A 14,734-nucleotide genomic window follows, 5' to 3' on the forward strand; every position below is an offset into this window, starting at 1 on the left:
AATGGTGGCTTACAGAAGCTAATCAATAAAAGCGAACATGTATATATCATCAGCTGATATTCATTATGTCTATATTGTCATTTTCCTTAACTAAGTAAGAGAATATATGTGTCAGCCACATCCTAAGTATTTGTTTTCTTTCATTTTAAACTGTGGCAGAGTTCAGTAGAGTTCTTAATTGGGGTCTCTATTGATTTGGTTCTCACCGGAAATAAAATGAATGTCTGGGAAAAGGAGTCCCAAGGGAAAGTTCCATCCTCTAGTGTGGTTTGGAGAGAGCAAGTATTTGGGTTTGCTCTCCTCTGGGTTGTGGTTTGAAGGCCCTCTGATTTTTCCAGACTTTGGTCTACTTTGCCGGAAACAGAATGGAGCTACTATTCATCCTAATTTGTTGGGGTTTTTTTTTTGTCTTCTTAATAGAGACTGCTTACAGAGGATACACATATCTCAAGCTGGCTTATTCTTGACAGTCTATACAACTTTTAAGTAATGAATGTCACTGAAAAATAAATACAGATGTATCTCCAAACATACTGGCTGTCCAAAACCATATGCTGTTCTGTTTGGAGGTGTTTATGATGGTGTGTTCTGCTAAGTGTTTTGCAGAGTATTTTATAAGACAAGGTGGCCCTAGTAATCCAAGACCTCATTACGCTTTAAGCTATTACAGTTCTGCCAAGAAATGGGGTGTGAACCCTCAGGGTGGCCAATTAGCAAGTGAGACTTCACCTGAGAGTATTCTACATAAGGTGAGAGTGTCAGGCTGACAGCAGAATTTTCCTGTACATAAGTAATTAGACTTCCTACCCTCCTTTCTACTGGCCTGCAGTGGAGCTCAGGGTTTGAGCCACAGTCCTATTTACCGTGTCACCCTGACCTCTCCCACAGTGAGGAAATTCAGCTTCTTCCCAGGCCATTTATTGAAAGTCTTGAGAGTCGGTCATAAGTTTCACGGTAATAAAATCCAAATTTGTCAAATAACATCCAGAGTATTTTTCCCTTGACAACTTAGTGGTCACTTACAGTGACTATTAAAATTTTAATTGTTTTTAATTTTAGAACAGTTAGGGATTTTTTATAGTTCTTTGGGTGTTTACCCTCAGGTTGATCATTGTTTAGCAAATAGAACGAGCTCCCCAAACAATTCAAGGTCAACACTTAGCTTGGCTTCAGTTATCTTTACATTGGACAGATGAGATTCTAAGTTTGGACTGAACTATACAGCTGATTATTCTGGGACTCATTTAGTATTGCCTGTGTAGACCCAGCTCTAGAAAGGAAGCCTCAGATTGGCCCACAGGAAAATTTAGTCCATGCCCTTTATGCAAAACTGAGTTCCAGCCATCATGGGCACCTGCCCTTCCCTTAACAACCTCCCTTGGAAGACCAAGAGCAAATGACCACACCATGCAGAGAGGAACAGCTAGGAATGGGATGTGGCCTACCAAGGTTGTATCCACACATGCCAGCTCTCAGGGCATGGGACACAATTTCTGGGAAATTTGATTCTGTCCTAATATGACCCTTGACTGATCCCATTTGACTTCAGCTCCTCAACTAAAGCTGTCAGAGGTCAAGCAAGACAACCCTGAAGGGTTACTTGATTTGTTCACATCCCACAATCTGTTCAAAGTTAAAGCAGATGCCACTCTGGGTTAGAGTAAGATGTGGCATCTACTAAAACTAGCAAGGAGAAATGAAATCCACCAACTGTCACCAGAGCTGCTGCCCAGACAATTCTCGCTGGAACCTGACCCTCTGTACCATCTTACCCTTTCTAATGACCAAGCACAAGGTGAGGCAGTAGAGGAGAGGAGAGTCCTAAGTGAGAAACACAGTATGTGCCCCGAATCTAATCTTGGTAAGGCAGATAGGCACAGCCCCAGTACATTCAAGGGCTCAAATTGTTGGCATGATGCAGAACTGAAAGGGCCTTTGTCAGTCATCAGCTGATCCAACCCCTCCTGGTACAGGTGACCAAGGAGAAAATGAAAGGACTGAGGTGACAGTCAGTGGCTAGGATGCTGGTTTTCTGACCTGGTTAGTGACCTGTATGTCAGTGGTCCTCAGATGATATCCATCGGCATTGCTGTTGTTCAGTTGCTAGGTCATGTCCTACTCTTTGTGACCCCATGAACTGCAGCACACCAGGCTTCCCTGGTGTGTCCTTCACTATCTCCCTGAGTTTGCTCAAACTCATGTCCATTGAGTCAGTGATGCTATCCAACCATCTTATTCTCTGTCACCCTCCTCTCCTCTTGCCATCAGTCTTTCCCAGCATCGGGATCTTTTCCAATAAGTTGGCTCTTCACATCAGGTGGCCAAAGTATTGGAGCTTCAGCATCAGTCCTTCCAATGAATATTCAGGGTTGATTTCCTTTAGGATTGACTGGTTTGATCTCCGTGCTGTCCAAGGGACTCTCAAGAGTCTTCTCCAGCACCACAATTTGAAAGCATCAATTATTCAGTGCTCAGCCTTCTTTGTGGTCCAACTCTCACATCTGTACATACCCTACAGTTTATTTTCCACCCAGATCCCAGAGGGCTCCCTTTTAAAGACTCAAGATAGATCCTGTTTCCCTTGACACCCTCTGGTGGCTTCCATCTCATTCAAGGTCCTCAATGTAGCTTCCAGGCCCACAGAGTCTGGTCCTACTTCACACTGTCTCTGGCTCACTTCACAATGCAACTCCCATACTGCTTTAGCCACACAGGCCCACAGGCTCTTCCCAGGGCATTTGCCACTGTTCCCCAGCTACACTCAGGGTCTCTGTGTTTGCTGCTGCCTCTAGACTATTCTCTCCTAAATAGCTGTGTCATATATCTCAGTACCCTGAGGTCTGTACCCAACTGCCACTTATCAGAGAGAACTTCGCTGAACTCTATTTAAATTAGTAGCCCTACTATATCCCTCCCATAACTTTCTATCTCCCTTAACTTGATTCACTTTCCAGCCCCTGAAGTGGTGTATTCATTCCACAGAAGCTCAGCTTACTGCAAGGAACATCTTTAATTTACTGCTGAGTTATCAGCCCCTTAACCCAGTGCTTACTCCTTGGAAGAAAAGTTATGACCAACCTAGATAGCATATTCAAAAGCAGAGACATTACTTGGCCAACAAAGGTCCATCTAGTCAAGGCTATGGTTTCTCCAGTGGTCATGTATGGATGTGAGAGTTGGACTGTGAAGAAAGCTGAGCACCAAAGAATTGATGCTTTTGAACTGTGGTGTTGGAGAAGACTCTTGAGAGTCCCTTGAATTGCAAGGAGATCCAACCAGTCCATCCTAAAGGAGATCAGCCCTGGGATTTCTTTGGAAGGAATGATGCTAAGGCTGAAACTCCAGTACTTTGACCACCTCATGCGAAAAGTTGACTCATTGGAAAAGTCTAATGCTGGGAGGATTGGGGGCAGGAGGAGAAGGGGACGATAGAGGATGAGATGGCTGGATGGCATCACTGACTCGATGGATGTGAGTCTGAGTGAACTCCGGGAGTTGGTGATGGACAGGGAGGCCTGGCATGCTGTGGTTCATAGGGTTGCAAAGAGTCGGACATGACTGAGCGACTGAACTGAACTGAACTGAACTAACCCAGCGCCTGGCACATAGGAAGTGCTCAAGAATACCTGATGAATGAATGAATGAGTGAGTGAATATGAAGTTGATGTCCCCAGGGCTCCAGCAACTGGGTGTTCTAATATTGAATCTCATCCTCATTTTTGACTGATGGCAGGTCGGGAAGCAACAGTTAGAAATGGACATGGAACAACAGACTGGTTCCAAATAGGAAAAGGGGTACTTCAAGGCTGTATATTGTCACCCTGCTTATTTAACTTATATGCAGAGTACATCATAAGAAACACTGGGCTGGATGAAGCACAAGCTAGAATCAAGATTTCCGGGAGAAATATGCCTCACATATGCAGATGACACCACCCTTATGGCAGAAAGTTAAGAAGAACTAAAGAGCCTCTTGATGAAAGTGAAAGAGGTGAGTGAAAAAGTTGGCTTAAAGCTCAACATTCAGAAAACTAAGATCATGGCATCTGGTCCCATCACTTCATGGAAAATAGATGGGAAAACAGTGGAAATAGTGGCTGACTTTATTTTTGGGGGCTCCCAAATCACTGCAGATGGTGATTGCAGCCATGAAATTAAAAGAGGCTTCCTCCTTGGAAGGAAAGTTATGACCAACCTAGATAGAACATTAAAAAGCAGAGACATTACTTTGTCAACAAAGGTCCTTCTAGTCAAGGCTATGGTTTCTCCAGTAGTCATGTATGGATGTGAGAGTTGGACTATAAAGAAAGCTGAGCACCGAGGAATTGATGCTTTTGAACTGTGGTGTTGGAGAAGACTCTTGAGAGTCCCTTGGACTGCAAGGAGATCGAACCAGTCCATCCTAAAGGAAATCAGTCCTTTGTGTTCATTGGAAGGACTGATGTTGAAGCTGAAACTCCAATATTTTGGCCACCTGATGCAAAGAGCTGACTCATTTGAAAAGACCCTGATGCTGGGGAAGATTGAAGGCAGGAGGAGAAGGGGACGACAGAGGATGAGATGGCTGGATGGCATCACTGACTCAGTGGACGTGAGTTTGGGTAAACTCCGGGAGTTGGTGATGGACAGGGAGGCCTGGCATGCTGCAGTTCATAGGGTCGCAAAGAGTCGGACACGACTGAGCGACTGAACTGAACTGAACTAAACTGATGTGAGAGGAAACTAGTATTTTATACACCATTAGCAAGAATATGGACTAGCAGACCTTTCTGGAAGCTCTTTGGCAATATCTAATGTACTTTGCCTTTTTATACAGTTCATGGGATTCTCACAGCAAGTATACTTTAGTGGTTTGCCATTCCCTCCTCCAGGAGAAGGGGACAACAGAGGCTGAGATGGTTGGATGGCATCACCAATTCAATGGACATGAACTTGGGCAAACTCTGGGTGATGGTGAGGGACAGGGAACCCTGGCATGCTGCAGTCCCTGGGGTCACAAAGAGTTGGACACAACTTAGTGATAGAACAACAATGCACTTTAAAAGGCACCAATATAATTTTGGATCCAGATAGGCCATGACTAAGAATGTTCCCTGTTGGGTGTACTCACAGAAATTCATCAAGATGTGTAACCTCATGATAGCATTTTGCATAATAGCAAAAACTAGACAACTGAAGTGTCCATCAATAGGAGACTGGGTAAAGAAATCCTTGTACAGCCAAACAATGGAAAAATGTGGAACCATCATTTTAAAATGTGCTGAATTTATGAGCGCTCATATGGAAAATTCTTCTGCTTGACATACAAGTGAAAAAGCTAAGATGAGGAATGGCATTCCTAGTATGACCCTTTTGTGTAAATTTTTTAGATAAGATATACAAATGCATATGTGCTGGCAGGAGGCACAGAATATTTTTAGGCTGAATCATAGGAAATTTTTAATAGCCATTACATTGGGGAGAGGGGACTAGGGTGGAAAGGAAAACTTTCACTTTTCATTTTGTACATTTTTGTAGTGTTTAACTTTCCAGCCAAGAATAGTCTCACTCTTGTACAATTTTTAAATGTCAATTAAATTGCTTGAGTGAGGAGATGACATGCCAGTTCTTATAATTCCTCTGTTCCTAAGAAAGCAACAACCAGTATTCACCATTTCAAAAATTGAAAGGAGAGAGCTCAACTGGACCTGCTCATCATCTCAAACCTCCAGATGTTTGGACCAGAGGAAAGTGTATCTGGGATAATTTCTTCTAAAACTGATCACAGAACTCTTCACAAACTGATTGCTGTGAATGAGGCTTATGCCAGGTGACACAAGTGGTAAAGAGGTAAAGAATGCACCCACCAATGCAGGAGACACAAGAGACTGGGGTTCGATCCCTGGGTCAGGAAGATCTCCTGGAGAAGGGCATGGCAACCCACTTCAGTAGTCTTGCCTGGAAAATCCCATGGACAGTGGAGCCGGATGGGCTACAGTCCAGGGGTTGCAAAGAGTCAGACATGACTGACGTGACTTAGCAAAGAATTGTTGCCGTCAGGAGACAAGGTGCTTCCTATTTCAGTGGGACTCCTTCAAAGCACTTTCATAAGCTTTATCTCATTTAATTTTCACAAGCCTGTGAAGTAGTTGATCATGATTTATTATCCTTTTATAGCTGGGAAAACTAAGATACTAGCAAGGTCCCATAGTTGTAAGAGAGAAAAACAGAACCAGGGAAAAAGCAACTTGATTGGCAGCAGAACGCTGTGAGCTTGTAGACTGAATCCTTACCTTCAAATGTTCGGTTCCAAGTCTGCTGGATAATTTTCCCTCCATCCTTCTTACTGTAACCAGCTCTGAGTACTTCACGTAAAGCCAGGACGTAGAGGAGGATGGCATCATGGAATCCTTCAACAAACATGTTCACCTGGAAAGGAAAGCCCAGGTGGGTGAGCCCAGACACCACATGACTCACGTTCAGGAATAATGTGAGAGAATCCAAATGGTTAACAGGTTAGGCTCGAAGCACATGGCAATGGCAGAAGTGTGCAGAAGAGCAACTAACAAAGAAAAGGCTACAGTTTTCCTGGCACTGGCTCATGTCGGGAAAACCCTTTCCTCATTTGAGAATTTGGAGAAAAGACAAGATATTACCGAAGTTAAGGAAAATGTACCTGTGGGCCAGGTTAAGTATTCCAGGTGCGATCGGCCTTTGCCTACAGATACCTCTGAACACGTGCCCTCTACTCCCACGTCTGCTCTCTACCTGAAGCCATCTCCCCATTGAGGTCTTCTCCACCCTCACCAACCCCTGTGCTTTCCATGCTCTGAATATGGAGCAGAACTGAAGGGACAGTAGGGATCCATTCATTCATATTCAAATACTACCACCTGCCTAGTTGAGGAGCACAGATGCCCAAGTGTGCAAAGAGGAGTGGGTGTGGCTATCCCCTCTCTGTCCTCTCTTCTATCAGCATCAGCATCTCAGTTTCTCTCTCCAATTTGTATTCTGAGTAGTTCCAGTGCATCTGAGTCCTCCCTACTTCCGGTCCCTGCCAAGCTCCAAGGACAAGAGCAGAAACAGGCCGTTGGTTTATCTTGGTTGAGTCCTGGCTCAAGTAAGATAGCCTTTGCACTCAGCAACGTACAACTTCGTGTGAAATTGGAGAAGTCACTTAATCTTTCTGAGCCTGTTTCCTTCTATAAGCACCGTTTGGCAAGTTCTGATACCACATTTAAACCCATTAATGTTCACTGAAGATGAAATAAGCATATACAATCTTGAAACACTTAAGAGTTACAGATTCTGTAAAAGAGTACCCCCAGATTCCAGCCTTCTTATTTCAGAAGAGTGTGTCAAGAACACAGTTCCATGCAGCAGGGTGAATTGAGTATCCCACAGACAACCACAGGGAAGCCCTGTGAGGGACATTCCTGCCCCATCCCTAGGAAAAAAACCCAGAGGAGGAGAGCCACCTGGTTCAAATACACGAACATTCACAGAAGACATAGCTCAATGTCTAGTTCTTCTCAGCCTCATCCCACTCTGAAGGACTAAGTCCTATATGCATCACAGAAGCAAGTATTTCAGAACTGCCAAAGCCGAGTGCTGCTGCTGACAGGCAGGCTAGAATAATGCTTACACAGCCTGGGTTCATACCCAGCTCTGCCACTTCCTGGCTATTTCTGCACCACTCTGGGTCTCAGTTTTCCCCATCTGGAAAATGAGGAAGATAGCCATAGCTATCTCAAGGGGTTGTTGTCATTTTAAATGAATTAGCAGATATAAAATCTGCAAACGTCAGCACTCACTGTTACCTTTTGTTCTTATCGTTTGGAGACAGAGAATTATAAACCTAAGGATCTTGCTAAGGCTTCTAATTCCTAATAGCAGTGTTCAGAAAATAAGTGATCTACTTACTGTTACAGCATATCTTACTGACCCACTTTCATGGAAACTAAGACTCCCTGTTCATGCTTTCATATACCAAACAGGGATCTTCCATGATGTCTCATCCTTAATTCCACCCAAGTATGATGAGTGCAGCTGGTCAGTTTTACTGACCCCCTGGGAGAGGCAGAGGTCAGACTAGTAGAGTTTACAGGAGAGCCATCACTTAGCCGCTACACCCAAAGTTTAATCCAAGCCTTGACAGGTTGCCTGATCTCTTTAATCTTCAATTTCCTTATCGATTAAATGAGAGTTTAGTATCAATTTATCTCCTAGAGCTCTTCTGGGGATTAATGAACAAGTGTGTGTAAAACATCTACAACAGTTCTTGGGACTGTGAAAGAAAATGGCAGACATTGGCTTTATTGCTTAGCCATCTAGTTAAAGTCTCAGGGTCATTATTTTTTTAGGCAAAGCAGAATAGTGTAGAAGTAACACCTACTAGTCAAAGATAATTTTCTGCTGATTTGGCTAGACTAATTCAATTTTCCAAAGGAATGAAATTTTCACTTAGCCCATGAAGTCATCATGGCTTGAGAAAGTATGTATGCTAATGAGTTCATGAGTGGACTTGGGCTGCATGATTTAATCCTCAAGCTACAATAAAAAATATTTTTTCAAAAGATCTATCTTCTCTTTGATAATTATATAAAAATCACCCAGCTATAGCAGGAAGAATCACAGATGGTGGGATATGGTGAATATAAGGTGCTTTTAAAAAGCTCTGATCTAATCGACTCCTTACTTTGAGGACCTAAAGAGCATCACTCTCTCTCAACCTTCTAGAATTCTGGAAGCTTTCCATCTATATTCCTTGTTCTGGGAGCCTAAGACAGCCTCCACACAGACTATAAAGTTTCAGCTGCTAGACATCACCTGTCCACTTCTCTCTCTCCTTCTTCTCAAAATCCTAATCCAGAGGCCACCATGCTGCCACTGGCCACCCAAAGCACCAGAATGGGAAGAACAATGATTTGACTGAAAAACGTGAACTTGGATTACCTCCGTCCTAACAGGTTTAAGGGCTTCCATGGTGGCTCAGACAGTAAAGAATCTGCCTGCCATGTGAGAGACCTGGGTTCGATCCCTGCTTTGGGAAGATCCCCTGGAAAAGGGAGTGGCAACCCACTCCAGTATTCTTGCCTGGAGAACTCCATGGACAGAGGAGCCTGGCGAGCTACAGTCCATGGGGTCACAAAGAGTCGGATACAACTGAGCAACTAATATACACAAACACACACACACATACACACACACACAGGTTTAATGGTAGAAAAGAATAGACAGGCTCTGAACACATGTCTGAAAACTCATTTTATCTCGATTTGCAAATGAATCACAAAATTTACTTTCTTTCCTCGCCAAGTAGCTGAGTGTCTCCCTCTCCTGCCAAAATTAGCAGGAGAGCTGCTGGCCCCCAGTGAGGTTCGCTCACACCCCCACCCACTGCGGGGGAGGGTTCATCACACCTACCTCATAGGACCTCAAGCCAGAAGCAAAGCCCCAGAGACCGTCCCTTCTTAAGGAGAAACATTCTCACATCCACACGTGTTTTTTAATGGGAGGAAAGCCCGTTAGCACATTATAGACACTGTAAATTGGAAGTGCAAATTTTTGTAAAAAGTGCGGGAGAAAAATAAATCCAGAGTATTAAGTTGCCTTTGGAACTCTTTCCACTGGACTTTCAGGCTGAAAGGCTTTGTAAGTTTATCTGATCTACCCCCTGCTTCTGGTCAGAACAACACCCAAACCTCAAAATCCTGACTGACAGAGCATGCTGTCATTACCAACAGAAGAAAATAGGATTCCCTCTTCTGACTGACCTGTTCTTGTATTAAGCCTCATTTCTAGCCAGGGCTTCCCTGGTTACTCAGACAGTAAAGAATCAGCCTGCAATGTGGGAGACCCAGGTTTGATCCCTGGGTCAGGAAGATCCTCTGGAGAAGGAAACAGCTACCCACTCCAGTATTCTTGCCTGGAGAATCCGATGGACAGAGGAGTCTAGCATGCTACAGTCCGTGGGGTTGCAAAGAGTCAGACACAACTGTGCGATTAACACACTTTCACTTTCCAGCAAGAAAGAAGCCTTCACTAAATTTGTAAATGTAGCCATTCCCCTGCTGGACACCAAATGGAGTTAAGAGAACCATACAGTCCATGATCCCTAGGAGTCTACAGTCTCCCTACACAGCACCACCATTCCCCATGGGTGCAGAGGTGGATTCCACACAAGGCAGCTGTGAAGTTAACCCCCAAGAGGGACCAGCTCCAGGGTAATAATGATTTGCTTTTATCATTCAAATAAGATGATCATTATTCACCATCTTTTATTCATTCTGGGGAATTTGCCAGAACAAGGAAGCATGCTCTCCCTTCATTTCATCTCAATTCCCTTGATTTTATCCTCTGGAGGTGGGCTATTCCATGCAAAAGAAAGCCATTTTTTGCCTTTGACTTTTCTTTCTGATAGTACCTGTTAGCCATGTCTGTCTGCTAATGTGGTTTCTTTTTAAATCTCCATCACGGGGAAGGCAGAATAGAAATCTAGTTCTTTTTCAAAGTGGACTTACAGGTATAGAGAACAAACTAGTGGTTACCAGTGGGGAGAAAAAAGGGAAGGAGAAGTAATATAGAGGATTAAGCAGTACAAACTATCAGATATGGAATCAGCTACAAGGATATATTGTACAACATGGGGGATATAGCCAATATTTTATAATAACTACAAATGAACGAAAGTTTTAAAAATCATGAACCATTATATTGATACCAGTAACTCATATAACATTGTACATCAGCTATACTTCAATTTAAAAAAAAGAGGCAGAGTTATTTTTTAACTGAGCATAAACAGTTGCCATTTCTAACATGGCTCCTATAACTGTGGGTAGAGTCTTTTCTCATTTCTTTTTGGGGAGACAAATTCATAGGTGAATTCCTCAGTGGCTGTGTTCCAAACAAGTCAGCAGAGAACGCTACATGCCTCAGCTGTTCTGTAAAGTGAGAATGAATAGGCTGGCAGTATCTGGCTCCCAGGGCTGTCTAGACATCCAAGAAAGCCTATAAAGCTCTCAGATGGAGGCAACTGGGAGAAACCTACCAAAGCTGAGTACAGGGTGAGGCTGTCCCAGGGCTTGGCTAGTGGAATCCACATGAACTCAAGTATTCATCAGGTGAATCTACCTTCCTCACCACAAATCAATGGTTCCCAGTGCAAATGAGGAAAGTGGAGGGTGCTGGGCAGCATTTTTCAAGTCTTTCAAAAAAAAGGTGACCTTTAACCTCTCCTTTAGTCCAAGAGGTGATCAGGGACAAAGACCTTTTTTTAATACTTTTTTAAGCTATTTTTAACTGAAGGATAATTGCTTTACAATATTGTGTTGGTTTCTGCCATATATCAACATGAATCAGCCATAGGGATACCTATGTTCTGGTGTTGAAGAAAATTCTTGAGAGTCCCTTGGACTGCAAGGAGATCAAACCAGTCAATCCTAAAGGAAATCAGTCCTGAATATTCATTGGAAGGACTAATGCTGAAGCTGAAACTCCAATACTTTGGCCACCTGATGCGATGAACCAACTAATTGGAAAAGACCCTGATGCTGAGAAAGATTGAAGGCAGAAGGAGAAAGGGACGACAGAGGATGAGATGGTTGGATGGCATCACCAATTCAGATACAGGTTTGAGCAAGCTCTGGGAATTGGTGATGGAAAGGGAAGCCTGGCGTGCTGCAGTCCACGGGGTCACAAAGACTTGGACATGACTGAGCAACTGAACTGAACTGATACCTATGTCCCCTACCTCTTGAATCTCCCTCTCACCTCCCACATCCCATACCTCTAGGCTGTCACAGAGCGTCGGTTTGAGTTCCCTGCATCAAACAGCAAATTCCCACTGGCTAACTATTTTACATATGGTAATGTATATGTTTCCATGCTACTCTCTCCATTCATCCCATCTTCTTCTTCCCTCCCCTGATCTCATGTCCATAAGTCTGTTCTCTATGTCTGCATCTCCATGGCTGCCCTGCAAATAGGTTCATCGGTACCATCTTTCTAGAGTCCATATATATGTGTTAAAATATGCTATTTGTTTTCTCTTTCTGAGTTACTTCACTCTGTATAATAGGCTCTAAGTTCATCCACCTCATTAGCACCGACTCAGATGTGTTCCTTTTTATGGCTGAGTAATACTCCACTGTGTATATATACAACCGCTTCTGTATCCATTCATCAGGGACAGGGACATTGTGATGGCAGGTAAATAAGAGGAGACATGGCCCAGGACCTGCTTCTCCCTATCAGAGCAAGAACAATGGCAGCTTCATCTGGAATGATGAGAAACAAGACCCTGAAGATGAACCTTGTCCTGCCCTCCTAGGCCACTGGATGAGAAAAAATTGGCCCAGGCATGCTGCATGGGGAGGTCAAAGGTTAAAAGATATTAGGCATTTGATGAACACTACACACGTGACCTCCATACAAGAAACATATAGATACTATCTATTTTTATGCAATTTTCTTTGAATCATAAAATTAAAAATCTACAATATAGTGTAACAATAAATCAAGTGATATCACAAATTCTTCAACATCAAAAGAGGAGTTCTCACTCTTACTGGCAGATACCCCCAACATCTGCTCTTTTCTATTGGGCCTGCCTTCAGGGAATTCATACTTGGTCACTTGCTGTCTGATTTTAGCCTTGAGGAAACTGAAGCTGAAAACCTTCCTCCCTATCCTAGTGAACTCTGAAGAACACTATCCTTGTGCAAAGGGCAAATGGCTTTCTAACCGTCAGACAGCAGATTCAGGAGGGAGCCGGGGTCCAGCCCTATGCTTGGCCAAAGAACCACCATATCCCCTGGCAGACTTGTTTGGGATGGAAGTGGGCCCTAAGTTGATAAATGACTGTCTCCATCCCAGGCTCAGCTCTGGCCCCCAAAGTAATGCCCAAGACTGGTAAATTAACTCGGATCAGCTAGCCTAAAGTGTGGCTGATGCCTGCAAATATAAGCAGATTTTTTTTCCTCTTTCTCATTACCTAAGACAAAATGGATCATTAAACAACAGCAGCCCTGAGGAGATCATTAAGTCTGGTTCTGACCCCTCATGCATCTTCCACACCACCGCAACTGGCTGTCCTTCTAATGAAGAGAACAGCAGTGCAAACTGCCCGCAGGTATCACAGTGCTTGCAGATCATATCCGTGCACCAACCCCAGCCAGGAGAGCCACCTGAGAAACGAAGTGGAGGAAAACTGGACTCCTGGAACTGGAACTGGACTCCTGGGATTAGTGGGTGTGGAGCACAAGCACAAGAATGACTTTTTAAAATTCTCCCATGGCTCACGCAGGGAATTCAGTCATCTGATATGTGTGCCCTTTGAACGTTTCACACACACATGTCATATAAGGATGCTTCTCCTCACCCATCACTCTTAAAGGCTTAGTTGAGAAATGCACATTCCTAATGACATAATCGTCCCTGGCTTTCAGGTGATCAAGTGAGCAATGTCTGTCCTTGGCCTGGATGTCCCACCCGTGTTCGACCATCTGTGCCTCCGGAAAGCTTGGGGACCCGATCTCCACACACTGCTCTGGTCACTCAGTGGCCTCACTTTCCAGGGATCTGAGTTCCTCTGTCAGGCACAACATCAAGATGGGCGAACACACACACCCCACCCAAGGGGGAGGGCAAGGGCAGGGAGCAGTCACCTACTGGGCAGTGAAGCAGCCCCAAGACATGAAGCAGGGTGACCAAGGCAGAAGGAGACAGAGACAAGGGAAAAAAGGAGGACAGTGTCTGGCCTCATTGTTTCTGAAAGGCCAAAATCAGAAGGACCATGTAAATTCTAACTTATCCAACTTGATGACATCCTTGACAGCTGATCCAGAGAACTTCAGATAGCTTTCCTTGAATTTCTTGAGTCACCTGGAGATGTGACTAGAAGAAAGAGATGAGCAAAAATCCAGGCTTCATATAGACAGATCGCTCAATCTTGTCTGACTCTTTGCAGCCCCATGGACTGTAGCCCACCAAGCTCCTCTGTCCATGGGATTCTCCAGGCAAAAATACTGGAGTGGGTTGCCATTTCCTACTCCAGAGGATCTTCTCCACCCAGGGATCCAACCCACATCTCTTATGTATCCTGCATTGGCAGGCAGGTTCTTTACCACTAGCACCACCTTTTTGATTCTGTCTTGTATCTTAAAATGAAACCTCTCCTGTTTATTCAAGCAACGTGTGGTGAGGATTGAGCTAAGATCCGGAAGCCCAGCTTCTAGTTTAAGCAGCACTGATTTATTCACTCACTGTGAACAGTCAACAGCTTGATTTTGTTCAATTCTTAATTCAGGGTTTCCAACCTGGATTCCATAGAGCAGCAGCATTCCTTAAAATGTTAACAGATGCTTCCAGAAATAGCACTATCATGGTTAAACAAGTTCACAAAATGCCAGATTGAACAAAGTCAAACAGTGCTCTTTACCTCCAGGTTATAGCTATGATATTGAACATCTCCTATATTCTAGGAGCTGAACTTAGTAGAATTTAAATTCTACTGTGTTTAGGATCTTCCCTGATGGCTCAGCAGTGAAGAATCTGCCTGCAATGCAGGAGACACAAGTTCAATCCCTGAGTTGGGAAGATGCCCTGGAAGAGGAAATGGAAACCCACTCCAGTATTATTGCCTGGAAAATCCCATGGACAAGGAGCCTGGCGGGCTACAGTTCATAGAGTCACGAGGAGTCAGACATGACTGAAGCTACTGAGCATGACAACAGCACGTGTTTAGCCCTTA

General features: G+C 44.0%; 1 protein-coding gene across 2 annotated transcripts in view; it reads right to left on the bottom strand.

Annotated features, from left to right (window-relative positions):
• Positions 1-14,734, bottom strand: part of NPR3 (natriuretic peptide receptor 3) — a 79,306-nt gene that overhangs the window by 12,891 nt on the left and 51,681 nt on the right. For both annotated transcript variants that reach the window (XM_055554721.1, XM_055554720.1), the window contains exon 4: positions 6,273-6,408. In XM_055554721.1, coding sequence (XP_055410696.1) covers positions 6,273-6,408 — 136 coding nt within the window. The remainder of the gene's footprint in view (positions 1-6,272; positions 6,409-14,734) is intronic.

This window comes from Bubalus kerabau, chromosome 18 (genome assembly GCF_029407905.1).
Source record: "Bubalus kerabau isolate K-KA32 ecotype Philippines breed swamp buffalo chromosome 18, PCC_UOA_SB_1v2, whole genome shotgun sequence".
In the NCBI taxonomy this organism is placed as follows: domain Eukaryota; kingdom Metazoa; phylum Chordata; class Mammalia; order Artiodactyla; family Bovidae; genus Bubalus; species Bubalus kerabau.